The 18,835-nt window shown below is 45.5% G+C and overlaps 1 protein-coding gene across 3 annotated transcripts in view; it reads left to right on the plus strand.

Moving 5' to 3' along the window:
* Window positions 1-18,835, plus strand: part of SYCP3 (synaptonemal complex protein 3) — a 187,870-nt gene that overhangs the window by 40,945 nt on the left and 128,090 nt on the right. For all 3 annotated transcript variants that reach the window (XM_073545008.1, XM_073545010.1, XM_073545009.1), the window contains exon 4: window positions 16,384-16,418. In XM_073545008.1, coding sequence (XP_073401109.1) covers window positions 16,384-16,418 — 35 coding nt within the window. The remainder of the gene's footprint in view (window positions 1-16,383; window positions 16,419-18,835) is intronic.

Here is an 18,835-nt window from a genome sequence, read left to right on the forward strand (position 1 = left end):
TCTCTTGGTATGCCTGGCCCCCTCATCCCTATCCTGGTATGCATGGCCCCCTCATCCCTAAACTGGTATACATTGCCTCATCCCTATACTGGTATACATGGCCTCCTCATCCCTATCCTGGTATGCATGGCCACCTCATCCCTATACCGATATATGGCTGGCCTCCTCTCCCCTATACCAAAATACATGGCCTTCTCATCCCTATCATTGCTTGCATGGCCCCCTCATTCCCATCCTGGTATGCATGGCCTCCTAATCCCCATCCTGATATGCATGGCCCCCTCATCCTTGCTTCTATTCACGATCCCTTCATCCCCATCCCGGTATGAATGGCCCCATCCTCATCCTGGTATGCATGGACCCCTCATCCCCATCCTGGTACACATGGCCTCCTCTTCCCCATACTGGTATGCATGGCCCCCTTATCCCCACCCTTGTACACATGGCCTCCTCATCTCTATCCTGGTACACATGGTCTCCTCATCCCCATCCTGGTACGCACGGCCCCCTCATCCCTATACTGGTATGCATGGCCCCCATCCTGGTATACTTGCCCCCTCATCCCCATCCTGGTACACATGGCCTCCTCATCCCCATCCTGGTACGCATGGCCCCCAACATCCCCATACTGGTATGCATGACCCCCTTATCCCCATCCTGGTATTCATGGCCTCCTCATCTCTATCCTGGTATGCATGGCCCCTTCATCCCCATCCTGGTATGCATGGCCCCCTCATCCCTATACTGGTATGCATGGCCTCATCCCTATCGCGGTAGGCATGGCCCCCTTCATCTCTATACTGGTATGCATGGCCACCTCATCCCCATCCTGGTATGCATGGCCTCCTCATCCCTATCTTGCCTATCTTGGTGTGCATCACCTCCTCATCCCTCTCTTGGTATGCCTGGCCCCCTCATCCCTATCCTGGTATGCATGGCCCCCTCATCCCTAAACTGGTATACATTGCCTCATCATCCCTATACTGGTATACATGGCCTCCTCATCCCTATCCTGGTATGCATGGCCACCTCATCCCTATACCGATATATGGCTGGCCTCCTCTTCCCTATACCAAAATACATGGCCTTCTCATCCCTATCATTGCTTGCATGGCCCCCTCATTCCCATCCTGGTATGCATGGCCTCCTAATCCCCATCCTGATATGCATGGCCCCCTCATCCTTCCTTCTATTCACGATCCCTTCATCCCCATCCCGGTATGAATGGCCCCATCCTCATCCTGGTATGCATGGACCCCTCATCCCCATCCTGGTACACATGGCCTCCTCTTCCCCATACTGGTATGCATGGCCCCCTTATCCCCACCCTTGTACCCATGGCCTCCTCATCTCTATCCTGGTACACATGGTCTCCTCATCCCCATCCTGGTACGCACGGCCCCCTCATCCCTATACTGGTATGCATGGCCCCCATCCTGGTATACTTGCCCCCTCATCCCCATCCTGGTACACATGGCCTCCTCATCCCCATCCTGGTACGCATGGCCCCCAACATCCCCATACTGGTATGCATGACCCCCTTATCCCCATCCTGGTATTCATGGCCTCCTCATCTCTATCCTGGTATGCATGGCCCCTTCATCCCCATCCTGGTATGCATGCCCCCTCATCCCAATCCTGTTATATTTGGCCCCCTCATTACTATCCTGGTAAGCATGGCCCCATCCTAATCCTGGCATGTATGGCCCTCTCATTCCTATCCTGGTATGCATGGCACTCTCATGCCTATCCTGGTATGTGTGGCCCCATCCCCATTCTGGTATGCATGGCCCCCTCATCCCCATACTTTTATGCATGGTCCCTTTATCCCCATCCTGGTATGCATGGCCCCCTCATCACTATACTGATATGCATGGCCTCCTCATCCCTTTACTGGTATGCATGGCCTCATCATCCCTGTCGTGGTATGCATGGTCCCCTCATCCCTATACTGATATGCATGGCCTCCTTACCCCCCTCCTGGCATGCATGGCCCCCTCATCCCTATCCTGGTATGCATGGCCTCCTCATCCCTATCATATGTACAGTTAGGTCCATATATATTTGGACAGAGACAACATTTTTCTAATTTTGGTTCTAGACATTACCACAATGAATTTTAAACAAAACAATTCATATGCAGTTGAAGTTCAGACTTTCAGCTTTCATTTGAGGGTATCCAAGGGTTTAGGAGTTTCAGCTCCTTAACATGTGCCACCCTGTTTTTAAAGGGACCAAAAGTAATTGGACAGATTAAATAAAATGTTCATTTCTAGTACTTGGCTGAAAACCCTTTGTTGGCAATGACTGCCTGAAGTCTTGAACTCATGGACATCACCAGACGCTGTGTTTCCTCCTTTTTGATGCTCTGCCAGGCATTCACTGCGGTGGTTTTCAGTTGCTGTTTGTTTGTGGGCCTTTCTGTCTGAAGTTTAGTCTTTAACAAGTGAAAAGCATGCTCAATTGGGTTGAGATCAGGTGACTGACTTGGCCATTCAAGAATAATCCACTTCTTTGCTTTAATAAACTCCTGGGTTGCTTTGGCTTTATGTTTTGGGTCATTGTCCATCTGTAGTATGAAACGACGACCAATCAGTTTGGCTGCATTTGGCTGGATCTGAGCACACAGAATACTGAATACTTTAGAATTCATTCGACTGCTTCTGTCCTGTGTCACATCATCAATAAACACTAGTGACCCAGTGCCACTGGCAGCCATGCATGCCCAAGCCATCACACTACCTCCGCCGTGTTTTACAGATGATGTGGTATGCTTTGGATCATGAGCTGTACCATGCCTTCGCCATACTTTTCTCTTTCCATCATTCTGGTAGAGGTTGATCTTGGTTTCATCTGTCCAAAGAATGTTCTTCCAGAACTGTGCTGGCTTTTTTAGATGTTTTTTTTAGCAAAGTCCAGTCTAGCCTTTTTATTCTTGATGCTTATGAGTGGTTTGCACCGTGCAGTGAACCCTCTGTATTTACTTTCATGCAGTTCTCTTTATGGTAGATTTGGATATTGATACACCTACCTCCTGGAGAGTGTTGTTCACTTGGTTGACTATTCTGAAGGGGTTTCTCTTCACCATGGAGATTATTCTGCGATCATCCACCACTGTTATCTTCCGTGGGCGCCCAGGTCTTTTTGCATTGATGAGTTCACCAGTGCTTTCTTTCTTTGTCAGGATGTACCAAACTGTAGATTTTGCCACTGCTAATGTTGTAGCAATTTCTCAGATGGGTTTTTTCTGTTTTTGCAGCTTAAGGATGGCTTGTTTCGCCTGCATGGAGAGTTCCTTTGACCGCATATTTTCTTCACAGCAAAACCTTCCAAATGCAAGCACCACACCTCAAATCAACTCCAGGCCCTTTATCTGCTTAATTGAGAATGACATAACGAAGGGATTGCCCACACCTGTCCATGAAATAGCCTTGGAGTCAATTGTCTAATTACTTTTGGTCCCTTTAAAAACATGGTGGCACATGTTAAGGAGCTGACACTCCTAAACCCTTCATCCAAGTTTAATGTGGATACCCTCAAATGAAAGCTGAAAGTCTGAACTTCTACTGCATCTGAATTGTTTTGTTTAAAATTCATTGTGGTAATGTCTAGAACCAAAATTAGAAAAATGTTGTCTCTGTCCAAATGTATATGGACCTAACTGTATGCATGGCCTCCTCATCTGTATCCTGGTATACATGGCCCCCATCAGAAAAAACATTTTTTAAAAAAAACATAAATCTTTATACCTACCTTCCCTCCACTCCCTCACAGCATCTTGTTCTGATGCCAGCAGCTGATTTATGATTGTAAGCAGTGCATGGCAATGACGTCATGCCCTGCTTACAAGCATAGGACAGCTGCTGGAATTCACACTGTTCTCAACAACGGGTCTATAGGAGTGGAGAGCAGTGAATATTCATTGATCTTTAATAGCGAGCATAGTAGCCAGCTTCCTGTGGCCGGGCCATCATGTGTGTCTGCTATTAAAGGGAATGAATATTCACTGCTCTCCACTTCTATAGTCCTGGTGTGGACAGCAGTGAATATTCATTCTCTTTAGTAGCGGGCACACGTGATCGCACGGCTGCGGCAGGAAGCCAGCGGCTGCGTTTACTGTGCCCACTCAGAGAGAAATGAATATTCATTGCTCTTCACTTTCATGGACATGGAGAGTCATGAATATTGATTTCTCTTTAGCAGTGGGCAAAGGGGCTAGCTGCGGCAGCCGACTCCTGCCTTCTGTGACCCGCAGGTCCGCTGCTGCTGCTCCCTCACCTCCCCACCACAGCAGGTACATTGTTTCAATTGAATGTGCTTCTAAGGGAACACATTCGGCTAAAATAAAACGCTGCCATCGGCAGATCCCCTGAACTGGGCAGGGATGTCATTGGTGTGGTATGGCGACTGCCCATGTGGTTAATGGGAGATATGTATCACATAGATGCGTGGCCCTGTGATGGAAGCCTGGGCTTGTGTTGCTCTGCAGATCTACTGCTGAGGTTCACTATACATTGGGAAGGCTTCCAGGTGACTTGGAGAGATGGGTGGGTCCAGTCACCTACATACCCCACAACAGGAGGTGTGTCTGAACACCCAAGATGGAGCCTGTGTGATTTGTGCATGCGTGGCAGTGCTGGCTAGTCTGAGCCAGAGTGAGGAGGCCTGTGATATACCTCCGTAGAGGACGCCTCTGAGGATAAGAGGTGTCCGGGAACCTGTGCGGTCGTCACGGACAGTTAACGGACACTCTTTCGTATTAGGCACACCGGGGCTCAGCAGGGACCATGGGATCTATAAAGTCGAACAGTTGCCGGACAATGCATGGGGTACTGCATGTTATCAGTTCCTGAAGAGAGGTTTATGCTGTTACTAATAAACCGAGTGGACTTTTTAACCCTGAGGGTCCCGATATATTCCTCAATGACTAGCCAAGTGAGTTCTTCCCATCCACAAATAGTGTAGACATGTTACAGTTGGTGCCAGACTGCGGCCATCGGTCCAGAAGGTACCTAGGAGAACTCCGGGCGGCTTGCTGTGGATCGGGCACAAAATCTGCAGAGTGGTGCAGAGCAGTGCAGAGCCATGCAGAGAGGTGCAGAGCCTTGCGGAGCCATACAGAGCCTTGCAAAGCAGTGCAGAGCCTCGCTGTGCAGAGCCTTGTGGAGCCGGGCCCCAACTCAGAACTCAGATCAAGAGAATTCACAACAGGATGGTACCAAAAGGATTCAGTAACAGGACCCGACTTTGACAGACGGTTTGACTGTCAGAGTGGACCGAGAATGGTCTCTGGTCAGGTAATAGAAAGTACCAAGCCACACGGCTTTAGGCAAAGGGGGGAGATATTTGGTATGGCAACTGCCCATGTGGTTAATGGGAGTTATGTATAACATAAGTGCGTGGCCCTGTGATGGAAGCCTGAGCTTATGTTGCTCAGCAGATCTACTGCTGAGGTTTACTATACATTGGGAAGGCTTCCAGGTGACCTGGAGAGATGGGTGGGTCCAGTCACCTACATACCCCACCGCAGGGGATGTGTCTGAACACCCAAGATGGAGCCTTTCTTTTTGGTGCATGCACAGCAGTGCTGACTAGTCTGAGCCAGAGTGAGGACGCCTCTGAGTATACGTGGTGTCCAGGAATCTGTGCGGTCGTCACGGACAATTAGCGGACAGTAATCCATATTAGGCACATCGGGACTCAGCGAGAACCGTGGGATTCTATAAAGTCGAACGGTTGCCGGACGATACATAGGGTACTGCATGTTATCAAGTTCCTGACGAGAGGTTTATGCTGTGTATTAATAAACTGAATGGATTTTTAACCGTGAGTGTCCCGGTATATATCTTCAACGACCAGCCAAGTGAGTACTCCCCGTCCATAGATAGTGGAGACTCGTTACAGTGGGTCTACAGTGCCTGAAGGCCGCTGCATGCGGGCCGCGCGTTTTAGACCCCTGTGCTAGAACATAACATAGCAGTGTAACACAAAGACACTAGCAGTACAACCGGAAGATTGAGCAGTTTCAGATTTCAGTTTTCATTTTCTTGATTAGAAAATGGCTAGAAAATGTGATCTGATCTGATATCCACTGGTTTAGCATGTTTTGTAGTGCAGCGAGGTAGGTGCATTGCAACAGATAGGCAGGGACCACAGGAAAGCTCAAAGAAAATGTCTTTAATGTGCAAAAAAACTCACACAAACTCCGATTTGCAGCCGGGTTTCCGTAAACACAGTCCAGAACTCAGAACCCGTTGCTGTGAACAATGGCACTGCCATGTCCTTTTGGTGCGCCAACTGCCTGGAAGTCCCTGGCTCTGTGATAGCTCCATACAAACCTGGGTTGCACAGAGACACCTACTCTGCAACTTGCAAACTCCAAACTGACACACCCAACCCAAAGAAATGACAGATTTAAATGGAATCGTAATCGTAGAGCTATATCCAAAATCCGGCATGGAGAGAGGGATTCGTCCCACTACCAAACCTGCAAATCACTCTAAAAATAAAAGCCCTTAACAGGTTTTCCTAAGATACTGACTGAGTCTCTACTTGGACCCAATTCACATTTTATTTTGCCTTGTGATTCACAGGCGTCCTGCTGTGAACCCAAGGCACATCAGCGGGTTTAATAAGACTCCGTTTGCATCATGGGGGACACATATCGACCCTTGCATATGATCCCCCTCACTGCTTCTCATTTTCCATTCACTGTTTTTCCATAACTGTAGCACCAATAGCTACCGAGCTAATTTTTCCAGGAAATTCGGCCAGACCCATTCGTATGAATAGATAGGTAAACCCATTTTAATTCAGAATCCTAGGGTTCAGTTCATCAGAGTTTACGCCAGATTTCTGGCACAAACCACTTTGAAAATGTGGCAACATTTTGCACAAAGGGAAGTTGCGCAAACTTTTTCTAAGTTTTTTGTTTTTTCACACAAAATCTGCCAAAGTGGACGAAGCATAAATAAGGCATGGTGACACATGACAACCAGATTCATCAAAAATTACGCAATTATATATGCAAATAATACTATTCATGTGTTTGACTGGACTGGACTAGCATTTCTGGCGAGGTGTACAATGACACAAAACACTGAAAAAAGAACAAAATTTAATGAATTTGGTGCATCAAAATGAATCCGCCTCTTAATGCTTCCATTACTACTTAACACTTGCAGGCACCATTTGGTACTCAACCTCCCCGAATCCAGTTAACGTTTTAGACATTTGACATTGTAACACTAAATTTTTTATCTACTCTATCTAGAAAGACTTCTGGTGGTCCCAAACTTCTTCCATTTAAGGATTACGGAGGACACTGTGCTCTTAGGAACCTTGAGTACTGTAGAAATTCTTTTCTAACCTTGCCCAGATCTGTGCCCTGCCACATTTCTGTCTCAGCTCTTTGGCCAGTTCCTTTGACGTCATGATTCTCATTTGGTCTGACATCACTGTGAGCTGTGAGTTCTTGTATAGACAGTTGTGTGCCTTTACAAATCAAGTCCTATCAGTTTAAATAAACACAGCTGGACTCCAATGAAGGAGTAGAACCATCTCAAGGGGAGGATAACAAGGAAATGGACAGCATTTGACTTAAATATGAATGTCTGAGCAAAGGGTCTGAATACTTATGAAAATGTGATATTTCAGATTTTCTTTAATAAATTTGCAAAAAGTCTACATTTTTGTTTTTTTTCAGTGAAGATGGGGTGCAGAGTGTACATTAATGAGAAAGAAAAATGAACTTTTTTGAATTTTCCAAATGGCTGCAATGAAACAAAGAGTGAAAAATATAAAGGGGTCTGAATACTTTCCATACCCACTGTAGATGTGGGTGTCATCTGTAGCTATACCATCAATTTACAGATAGGAATACCCATTTAAGAGTTGATAATACAGTTGTGGCCAAAAATATTGACACCCCTGCAATTCTGTCAGATAATACTCAGTTTCTTCCTGAAAATTATTGCAAACACAAATTCTTTGGTATTATTATCTTCATTTAATTTGTCTTAAATGAAAAAACACAAAAGAGAATGAAGCAAAAAGCAAAACATTGATCATTTCACACAAAACTCCAAAAATGGACCAGACAAAAGTATTGGCACCCTCAGCCTAATACTTGGTTGCACAACCTTTAGCCAAAATAACTGCGACCAACCGCTTCCGGTAACCATCAATAAGTTTCTTACAATGCTCTGCTGGAATTTTAGAAAATTCTTCTTTGGCAAACTGCTCCAGGTCCCTGATATTTGAAGGGTGCCTTCTCCAAACTGCCATTTTTAGATGTCTCCACAGGTGTTCTATGGGATTCAGGTCTGGACTCATTGCTGGCCACCCTAGGAGTCTCCAGTGCTTTCTCACAAACCATTTTCTAGTGCTTTTTGAAGTGTGTTTTGGGTCATTGTCCTGCTGGAAGACCCATGACCTCTGAGGGAGAGCCAGCTTTCTCACACTGGGCCCTACATTATGCTGCAAAATTTGTTGGTAGTCTTCAGACTTCATAATGCCATGCACACGGTCAAGTATTCCAGTGCCAGAGGCAGCAAAGCAACCCCAAAACATCAGGGAACCTCCGCCATGTTTGACTGTAGGGACCATGTTCTTTTCTTTGAATGCCTCTTTTTTTCCCCTGTAAACTCTATGTTGATGCCTTTGCCCAAAAAGCTCTACTTTTGTTCATCTGACCAGAGAACATTCTTCCAAAACGTTTTAGGCTTTTTCAGGTAAGTTTTGGCAAACTCCAGCCTGGCTTTTTTATGTCTCGGGTTAAGAAGTGGGGTCTTCCTGGGTCTCCTACCATATAGTCCTGTTATGAATGAGTCACCGAGGAGGAAAAACAAAAACAAGCTAAGCCACAGAAAACCAAAGAGGTTGGTAACTAAGCGGATTGCAGACCCCTGATCCTATCCACACAACTAGCAGTAGCCGTGAAGCGTACCTACGATGATCCTAGACGCCTCGTCACAGCCGGAGAACTAAATAAACCTAAAGCAAGAAAAGGGGAAATCTAAACTGCCCCAGAGCAGACCCCAAAGCAATAGACAACCCCTAAACATGTATTGTCGGTGAGACAAGATGAAAACACAAACACGGATAGAAAAAATAGGCTGAGCAAACAATGGGGCCCACACTAACTAGAAAGGACAGGAAAGGAAAGATGCTGTCTGCAATCACGCACAAAGCCCTGCCAAAAAATGTCCAACACTTTCTGATAACAAAAACCCTGAAGTCACTAGACTTCAATTCCCTATATCAGCACTCTGGTATATTCTGAAGACAGAGCAAAAAGAGACCAATCTGATCAGGGACAAAAAGCAAACTGGCATAAGCAGAGACATAAGAATGGAAATTCAGCACAGCCCCTGGCTGACCACAAAAGCTGAGTAAACAGACCAAATCTCATGTCAAAAAATAGCAGAGCACACTTAGCTTGAGAAGGCAGGAACAGAACTGGAAACCAGAACCTCAAGGCAGGAAAAAATCACCAGTACAAAATTAGGGAGTCGGCTGTCTTAAATCCAGTCAGAGACTCCTGATGTCCACTCACAGTCCTCCTCCTCAGGTGGCAGGTCTCTGCCATTTAGATCAGCTTCATTACCTACTGTTACCACTAGAGGGAGTCCAGATGGAGAACTCACGACTCCTCTGTCAACACATCCAGCTCCACCACCCTCACCAGAAGCCAGAGGTAAACCAGAAAATGAGTTCACAACAGTACCCCCCTTGAGGAGGGGTCACTGAACCCTCATTCATGCCACCGGGCCGATCAGGATGGGAACGGTGAAAAGCACGAACCAATCTGTCGGCATGAATGTCAGAGACAGGGACCCAAGAATTGTCCTCCTGGCCATAACCCTTCCACTTGACCAAATACTGGAGTCTCCGTCTAGCCAGACGAGAATCCAGTATTTTCTCTACCTCATATTCCATATTACCTTCAACCAACACAGGGTCAGGAGGTGCCGCCATAGGAACCACTGGCTCAACAAACCTCTTCAACAGAGACTTATGAAACACGTTATGGATATTAAACGTAACTGGAAGAGCCAATCGAAAAGAAACCGGGTTAAGAATCTCCAAAATCCTATAAGGTCCAATAAATCTTGGCTTGAACTTTGGAGACGCAACCTTCATAGAGATATTTTTTGACGACAACCAAACCATATCACCCACTTTAAACCGGGGACCAATGGTCCTATGCCGGTTGGAAAACCGCTGGCCTTTTCTTGAGAGAGGGACAACTTATCCTCCACTTGGTCCCAAATCTGCTGCATTCTCTCTACCACAGTGTCAACACCTGGGCAGGCTGAAGATTCCACTTGACCTGAAGAAAATCGAGGATGAAACCCAAAGTTACAGAAAAAGGGTGACATCAATGTGGCAGAACTAGCTCTATTATTTAGGGCGAATTCGGCCAAGGGCAAAAATGAGACCCAATCATCCTGATCAGCAGATATAAAACATCTCAAATAAGATTCCAAAGCCTGGTTTGTTCTCTCAGGCTGCCCATTGGTCTGTGGGTGAAACGCAGAGGAGAAGGGTAACTGAATTCCCAGCTTGGAACAAAAAGCTTTCCAAAATCTGGAGACAAACTGGACCACTCTGTCCAACACAATGTTCTCAGGAATCCCATGCAACCGAACCACCTGTTGTAAAAACAAGGGCACCAACTCTGACGAAGATGGCAGCTTTGGGAGTGGTACAAGATGGACCATCTTAGAAAATCTATCACAAATCACCCAGATAACAGTCATTCTCTGAGAGACAGGAAGATCAGAAATAAAATCCATTGAGATATGGGTCCATGGCCTCTTGGGCACTGGCAGGGGCATCAACAACCTACTAGAACGAGAACAGGGTTTAGACCGGGAACAAGTCCCACAAGACTGCACAAAATTCCTGACATCACGAGATAAGACGGGCCACCAAAAAGACTGACTCACCAAATCTCTGGTACCAAAAATACCTGGATGACCAGCCAACGCAGAGCAATGAACTTCAGACATCACTCACTCTCTGTTGTGAGTTCATTTTCCCCTTCACCATTGAGGTCTGATGAACTCCCTCTTCTGGTGAAGGAAGGTAGTGAGGCTGATTACAAAGCACCTGAGCAGAATGATGACTGGGATTGCTGACTGGATATAAGGCAGCTGACGCCCTTCTGCCTTGCGAGTGATTACTCTGAGGGATTCTTGGAGACCAGTCTGATTCCTGCTCCTCAAAAGCTAAATTTTCTGCTCTACTTTTTGCATTTGTGTTTTGGTTTTGTTTTGCCTTGTTTTTCTGGATTTCTGCCTTTCCCTGCTGGGTGAGCTGAATTCCTTTTTGCTCTGTCTTCAGATAATACCTGAGTACTGATATAGTCTTTTTGAAGCCTAGCGTCTTCAGGGCTTTTTTCCCTATCAGTCTGTTGGCTCTTGCTTTTGAGAGGGTTTTGGCGGATTGCAGACAGCAGCTTTTCTATTCTGTCCTATTTAGTTAGCTTGGGCCCCATCATTTGCTCAGCCTATCTTTCTATCTGTGTGAGTGTTTTTTCATCTTGCTTCACCGTCATTATATGTTGGGGGCTGCCTATTGCTTTGGGGTCTGCTCTGGGGCAGTTTAGATTTCCCTTTCTGTCTTTAGGCTATGTAGTTCTCCGGCTGTGATCGAGGGGTCTAGGGCACCGTAGGAACCCCCCACGGCTACTGCTAGTTGTTGTTGTTAGGTTCAGGGGTCTGCAATCCGATAGCTGCTAACTTCTCTGGTTTTCTGGACTTAGCTAGTATTTCTGTTTTTGCCTCCTACGGTGACTCATTCATAACAACTCTCTTCCTCCACTGGTCAGGAACATACAATTTTCCCATAGGACAATGCTCAGGTTTGTCCTCCTGAAATTCTTCCAGGGCACGTCTGAAATCGGGCAACATGTCAGAAAGAACTACCCCCTCACCTAGGATGGTAGTAGGTTTGGTCACAATAGGACAATCAGCAAAGAAACTCTTAGCAAGGGCGTCAGCCTTAACATTCTTAGTGCCCGGAAGAAATGAGACCACAAAATCAAAACACATGAAAAACAAGGCTCACCTAGCCTGTCTAGGATTAAAGCGTTTGGCCGACTCCAGGTAAATCAAATTCTTGTGGTCAGTAAGGACCACAACTTGATGTCTAGCTCCCTCCAACCAATGTCTCCACTCCTCGAATGCCCACTTCATGGCCAACAATTCCCGATTCCCCACATCATAGTTGCGTTCAGATGGGGAGAACGTTCGGGAAAAGAAGGCACAGGGATTCATTTTAGAAGTCACTGGATCTTTTTGGGACAAAACAGCTCCTGCTCCAATCTCCGAAGCATCTACCTCTACCTGAAATGGAAGTGAGACATCAGGTTGCCGTTAAACCGGAGCAGTAGTGAACCTCCGCTTCAGCTCCTGAAATGCCAAAACAGCCTCTGGAGACCAATTCAGCACATCAGCGCCCTTCTTGGTCAGATCAATCAGAGGTTTGGCAATACCAGAAAAATTAGCTATAAATTTATGATAGAAATTAGCAAAACCCAAGAACTTCTGGAGAGCCTTCAAAGAAGTGGGCTGAACCCAATCATAAATGGCCTATACCTTGGCCGGGTCCATTTCAATAGTTGACGGATACAAAATAAATCCCAAAAATGAAATCCTCTGTAGCCCAAAAAGGCATTTTGATCCCTTAACATGCAGGGAATTCTCCCTCAAAATCCGAAACACAGTTCGAACATGTTCCACATGAGAATCCCAATCACTGGAAAAGATCAGAATATCATCCAAATAGATGATCAAAAACTTATCTACAAAGTCCCGGAAAATATTATTCATGAAGGATTGGAAGACAGAAGGGGCATTAGTGAGCCCAAAAGGCATCACCAGGTACTCAAAATGTCCCTCCGGAGTATTAAACGCCGTCTTCCATTCATCCCCATGCTTGATGCGAATAAGATTATACGCCCCCCCGAGGTCAAGCTTAGTAAACCAGCAGGCACCCTTAAGTCTGGAAAATAAATAAATCAGGGGTAACGGATACTGATATTTAACCGTAATCTTGTTAACGGAACGATAGTCAATACAAGGCCTTAATGAACCATCTTTCTTCGCCACAAAAAAAAGCGTGAAAAGGATGGTCTAATATGACCCTTCTCCAATGACTCCTTAATATAAGATCGCAGAGCCTCGTGTTCAGGTACTGATAAGTTGAAAAGCCGACCCTTGGGAAATTTACACCCAGACCTCAACTCAATTGCACAATCATAACTCCTATGAGGAGGCAGGGGCGCAGACTTACTCTCACTAAAAAACATCATAAAAAACTGCCAAATAGTCAGGAACATCATGAGACTGGGGAGAGGTGGAGAAAACAGGAGTGTCACCAAGAGCACACCGACAGCCCCAACTCACCACAGACACAGATTTCCAATCCAAAACTGGATTATGGATTTGCAACCAGGGAAAACCCAGAACAATAGTATCATGCAAATTATGCAATACCAAAAATCTACAATTTTCTTGGTGGTCTTGGGCGACCCGCATTATCACCTGGGTCCAAAACTGAGGTTTATTCTCCGCCAAAGGAGTAGCATCAATACCCCTCAAAGGAATAGGCGTCCGCAGAGGTATCATGGGAAAACCACAGCGTTTAGCAAAATCCAAATCCATCAGATTCAAAGCCGCTCCTGAATCCACAAAAGCCTTGGTGGAAAATGTGGATAAGGAACAGATCAGAGTAATTGCCAAAAGAAACTTAAGATGTACGCCACCCACAGCAAATGTGTGTGCAAAACGTTTCTCTCGTTTAGGGCAGACAGAAATAATATGAGAGGCATCTCCACAGAAAAAACACAGCTTTTATTACGCCTTCTATACTCCTGACGTTGCACCCTAGACAAAACTATCACATTGCATAGGTTCAGACGTTTCTTCAAAAGGTGGCAACACCTCTCGTTTAGTTTTACGTTCACATAAACGCCGATCAACTTGAATGGCTAATGACAGAATCGTCAAGACCAGAGGGAACAGGAAATCCCACCATAATATCTTTTACGGTTCCTGATAAACCCTTGCGAAAGAGAGCTGCCAAGGCACCATCATTCCATGTAGTAAGGACCACCCACTTTCGGAATTTTTGACAGTATAACTCTGCAGAATCCTGACCCTGGTTCAATGCCAATAGGGCTTTCTCAGCTTGATCAATAGCATTAGGTTCATCATACAACAACCCCAAGACCTGAAAAAATGCATCCACATTAGAATAGAATTTTCAGGTGTGAAAGAAAACGCCCAATCCTGGGGATCACCGCACAGCAAGGAGATGACAATTTTAACCTGCTCCCCGATGAGTTAGGCTTCAAGGCAAGAAATAGTTTACAATTATTCTTAAAATTCAAAAATTTAGACCGATCCTCAGAAAACAAATTAGGAGTAGGGATTTTGGGTTCAACCGCATGTGATTGAGCGAGATAGTCGGAAATTCCCCACACTTCAGCAGCGAGCTGCTCCACACGATCAGACAATTGCTTAATCTCCATTAAGGAAAAAAATCCTCCTACAGCCCCAGAGAAAAAGAGGAAAAAAATGCATATAAAAAAAAAAAATTCTGACACTTTTTTTTTTTTTTTCCTGCTTTTGAGTACCCTAGAATATGCGGTATGGCTGGTGATTCTGTTATGAATGAGTCACCGAGGAGGAAAAACAAGCTAAGCCACAGAAAACCAGAGAGGTTGGTAACTAAGCAGATTGCAGACCCCTGATCCTATCCACACAACTAGCAGTAGCCGTGGAGCGTACCTGCGATGATCCTAGACGCCTCGTCACAGCCGGAGAACTAAATAAACCTAAAGCAAGAAAAGGGGAAATCTAAACTGCCCCGGAGCAGACCCCAAAGCAATAGACAGCCCCCAAACATGTATTGTTGGTGAGAGAAGATGAAAACACAAACACAGATAGAAAAAATAGGTTGAGCATCGATGGGGCCCACACTAACTAGAAAGGACAGGAAAGGAAAGATGCTGTCTGCAATCACGCACAAAACCCTGCCAGAAAATGTCCAACACTTTCTGATAACAAAAACCCTGAAGTCACTAGACTTCAATTCCCTATATCAGCACTTTGGTCTCTTTTTGCTCTGTCTTCAGAATATACCAATCTGATCAGGGACAAAAAGCAAACTGGCATAAACAGAGACATAAGAATGGAAATTCAGCACAGCCCCAGCAGGGGCTGGCTGACCACAAAAACTGAGTAAATAGACCAAATCTCATGTGAAAAAATAGCAGAGCACACTTAGCTTGAGAAGGCAGGAACAGAACTGGAAACCAGAACCTCAGGGCAGGAAAAAATCACCAGCACAAAATTAGGTAGTCGGCTGTCTTAAATCCAGTCAGAGACTCCTAATGTCCACTCACAGTCCTCATCCTGAGGTGGCAGGTCTCTGCCATTTAGATCAGCTTCATTACCTACTGTTACCACTAGAGGGAGCCCGGATGGAGAACTCACGACTCCTCTGTCAACACATCCAGCTCCACCACCCTCACCAGAAGCCAGAGGTAAACCAGAAAATGAGTTCACAACATAGTCGCTTTTCAGTCAGACACCAACGGATAGTATGGGTTGACACCGTTGTACCCTCGGACTGCAGGGCAGCTTGAACTTGTCTGGATGTTATTCGAGGTTCTTTATCCAACTTCCGCACAATCTTGCGTTGAAATCTCTTGTCAATTTTTCTTTTCCGTCCACATCTAGGGAGGTTAGCCACAGTGCCATGGGCTTTAAACTTCTTGATGACACTGCGCACAGTAGACACAGGAACATTCAGGTCTTTGGAGATGGACTTGTAGCCTTGAGATTGCTCATGCTTCCTCACGATTTGGTTTCTCAAGACCTCAGACAGTTATTTGGTCTTCTTTCTTTTCTCCATGCTCAATGTGGTACACACAAGGACACAGGACAGAGGTTGATTCAACTTATCCATGTCAACTGGCTGCAAGTGTGATTTAGTTATTACCAACACCCGTTAGGTGCCACAGGTAAGTAAATTACAGGTGCTGTAATTACACAAATTAGAGAAACATCACATGATTTTTCGAAAGGTGCCAATACTTTTGTCCACCCTGTTTTTTATGTTTGGTGTGGAATTATATCCAATTTGGCTTTAGGACAATTCTTTTTGTGTTTTTTCATTTAAGACAAATTAAATGAAGTTAATAATACCAAAGAATTTGTGTTTGCAATCATTTTCAGGAAGAAACAGTATTATCTGACAGAATTGCAGGGGTGTCAATACTTTTGGCCACAACTGTATATATAAGTAAAGAAAAAAAAAGTCTCCAAAAGTCTATATTCTTTAACTACTTTTTTTTTTTTTTTGTAGTGGAGAGGTACAAAGTATGCTGGAAAGATTTGGAGGTAAGTTTACTTTTTTCTCTACTATCAATTCCATTTTCTTGTTAAATGATTTTAAAAACATCTAGCACAGAAGTCATATTACATTTTTTGTGGACATGAAAAATAATATTCATACTTAGGGGCTTAAATAGTTTCCATTTTTACCACATCCCACAAGCTCCCATATGTGTTGCAATTTTGAAGAAATGTAAAGGACACAATTTTCTCCATAGGGCAAAATGTCAACACATACAGTTCTAGGAGCAATTCCTAGAAAAACAGCTGTGATCAAAACCACGGGCTGCATTATTAAGAGCCTGGCTACATGATTGCAGCCAGGTATGTCTTTTTCTTTTCAGAGAAAACATAGTATGAAAAGCTAATTGGTGACTGTAAGAGTATGTGCCCACGATCAGGAATTGCTGCGGTTTTGACACTGCACATTTATGCAGCATGAAAACCATAGCGTCCAGATGTTACAGCATAGTGGATGGGATTTCTAGATATCCCTTGTCCACTATTCATGTATGTGCGCCTACGGATCACCTGTGGAAACTGATGTGGCACCCCTGAGGGTTCAGTCGCCACAGAGGTACTGCACCTCACCCAGAGGTGTGGTATCCCACGACCAGGTAAGATGGAGACACCTGACCACATTCCACACCCGCATCCCACACACACGTAGAATCAATATACTGAAACTAGGAAACAGAAAAGCGCAATAGGGTCTTATCTGATGGACAATTGAATAGATATGACAGAAGTCTACTCACCCTTTCCAGGAGAGGTATAAGCATATAAACCCGCCGTCAGCTTGCTGCACGCCCGAAGGTCCACTGCGTGACCTCCAATAGGAATCCTTATGGATATAATGTTATTCTCGGGCTTACTGTGCGCTGCTTGACCAGGATAAAATCACCACAACATGAGAGATTTGACCATTTAATTCCCAACGCGTCTCAAAGTGTGAACCACTTCTTCTTCAGGGGATGACATGTCATCCCCTGAAGAAGAAGTGGTTCACACTTTGAAACGCGTTGGGAATTAAATGGTCAAATCTCTCATGTTGTGGTGATTTTATCCTGGTCAAGCAGCGCACAGTAAGCCTGAGAATAACATATCCATAAGGACACACACGTAGAATAGCAGAGAACCCTTTATGGCCCCTGCTTGGTAGATAAAGGGTGTTGGGAGATGGGCGGAGCATAGGAAGAGAGAGGGAGAATTGAAGGATGGGAGGTGAATTCCCTCAGAGGGAGGGGAGGAGACAGGACGTGTCTGGAGTAGCTCCTGGCAGTAGGAGGTGCTGGACGGATTGGTTTGGACAGAAAGCTCCCTGAACAGGAAAGGGGTTCTTCCAGAGGCACAGGTGAAGCGTGCTCCCCGTGGGTCTCATTCCACGCTGACGGACTTCAGGTGGAGGAAGGAACCAGGTCGCAAAAGGGTCTCAGCCCCTAGCCTAGTGGAGTGTATATCGAACTCAACTAGCAAGCTGACAGTTGTGGTCACTGTATGGGCCACAGCAAATTACCACAGTTATTCTCACCAGAAAGGCAGCTATATAGAATCAAAGAAGCGGATTGTATACGTTGTCTGACAGGATTCGCTGCTGCTGGCCAGGGACACTGACTGTGAGTTGCTGGAAAGGAGGGAAAGTGGAAAGCAGCATTGTGGAGACGGCCAGGGAAGGTACATACTGACAGGGAGTGCTGGAAGGGTGTACTTCATTTCACCTGGAAGTTGGCTGGACCCCTCACCTGAAGAACAAAGCACTGAGGCGGGCATCTGTGTGCACCAGAACTGTGAGTAAAGTCTTTGAACTGCATTCAACTGTGTCATCTGTCTTCTTCCTGCGACACAACCCAGCACTGCTACCCCCTTTTACTCCACACTACCTCACCATTTCCAAATTTCTCTCAACTGCCCTGGGACTACAGCTCTGCCTGTGGAGAGCTATTACATCTGTGCTGCATCACACCATCTGACCCAGAGGATCTGCCCTGCAGCGCTGGTCACCCTGACCAGATACCACAGGTGGCGTCACAAACTTATTTATACACAGACTTTATTCCTTATTCATTCCCTTAATTTTTACATGAACGCTTGGGGCCATGGACCGGGTCACTGCCACCACGACACTTCCCCTTTAAGACACCGGCCCGGTACCGAGTAACCAACGGCCCCTGGGGCGCTTCACTGACATGCAGCGCATCTCTCAGGACTGCAGCATTTCAATCTCTCTTGTGGAGATTCTCGTCTCTGCAACAGAAATTTCATCAATACAATGTCCTGAATGTGGTAAATCTGCATGAATCACTGAACACATGCGGATTTACCTGCGTTCAATAGAACTAAGCTAAAATACTCTGCATCCAAAGCGCTGCTACTTCCTGATCATGGGAATGTAGCCTAAAGAGAGACTGTGACTAACCAAATGC

This window comes from Dendrobates tinctorius, unplaced genomic scaffold (genome assembly GCF_039654945.1).
Source record: "Dendrobates tinctorius isolate UK_male_01 unplaced genomic scaffold, ASM3965494v1 ptg000139l, whole genome shotgun sequence".
In the NCBI taxonomy this organism is placed as follows: domain Eukaryota; kingdom Metazoa; phylum Chordata; class Amphibia; order Anura; family Dendrobatidae; genus Dendrobates; species Dendrobates tinctorius.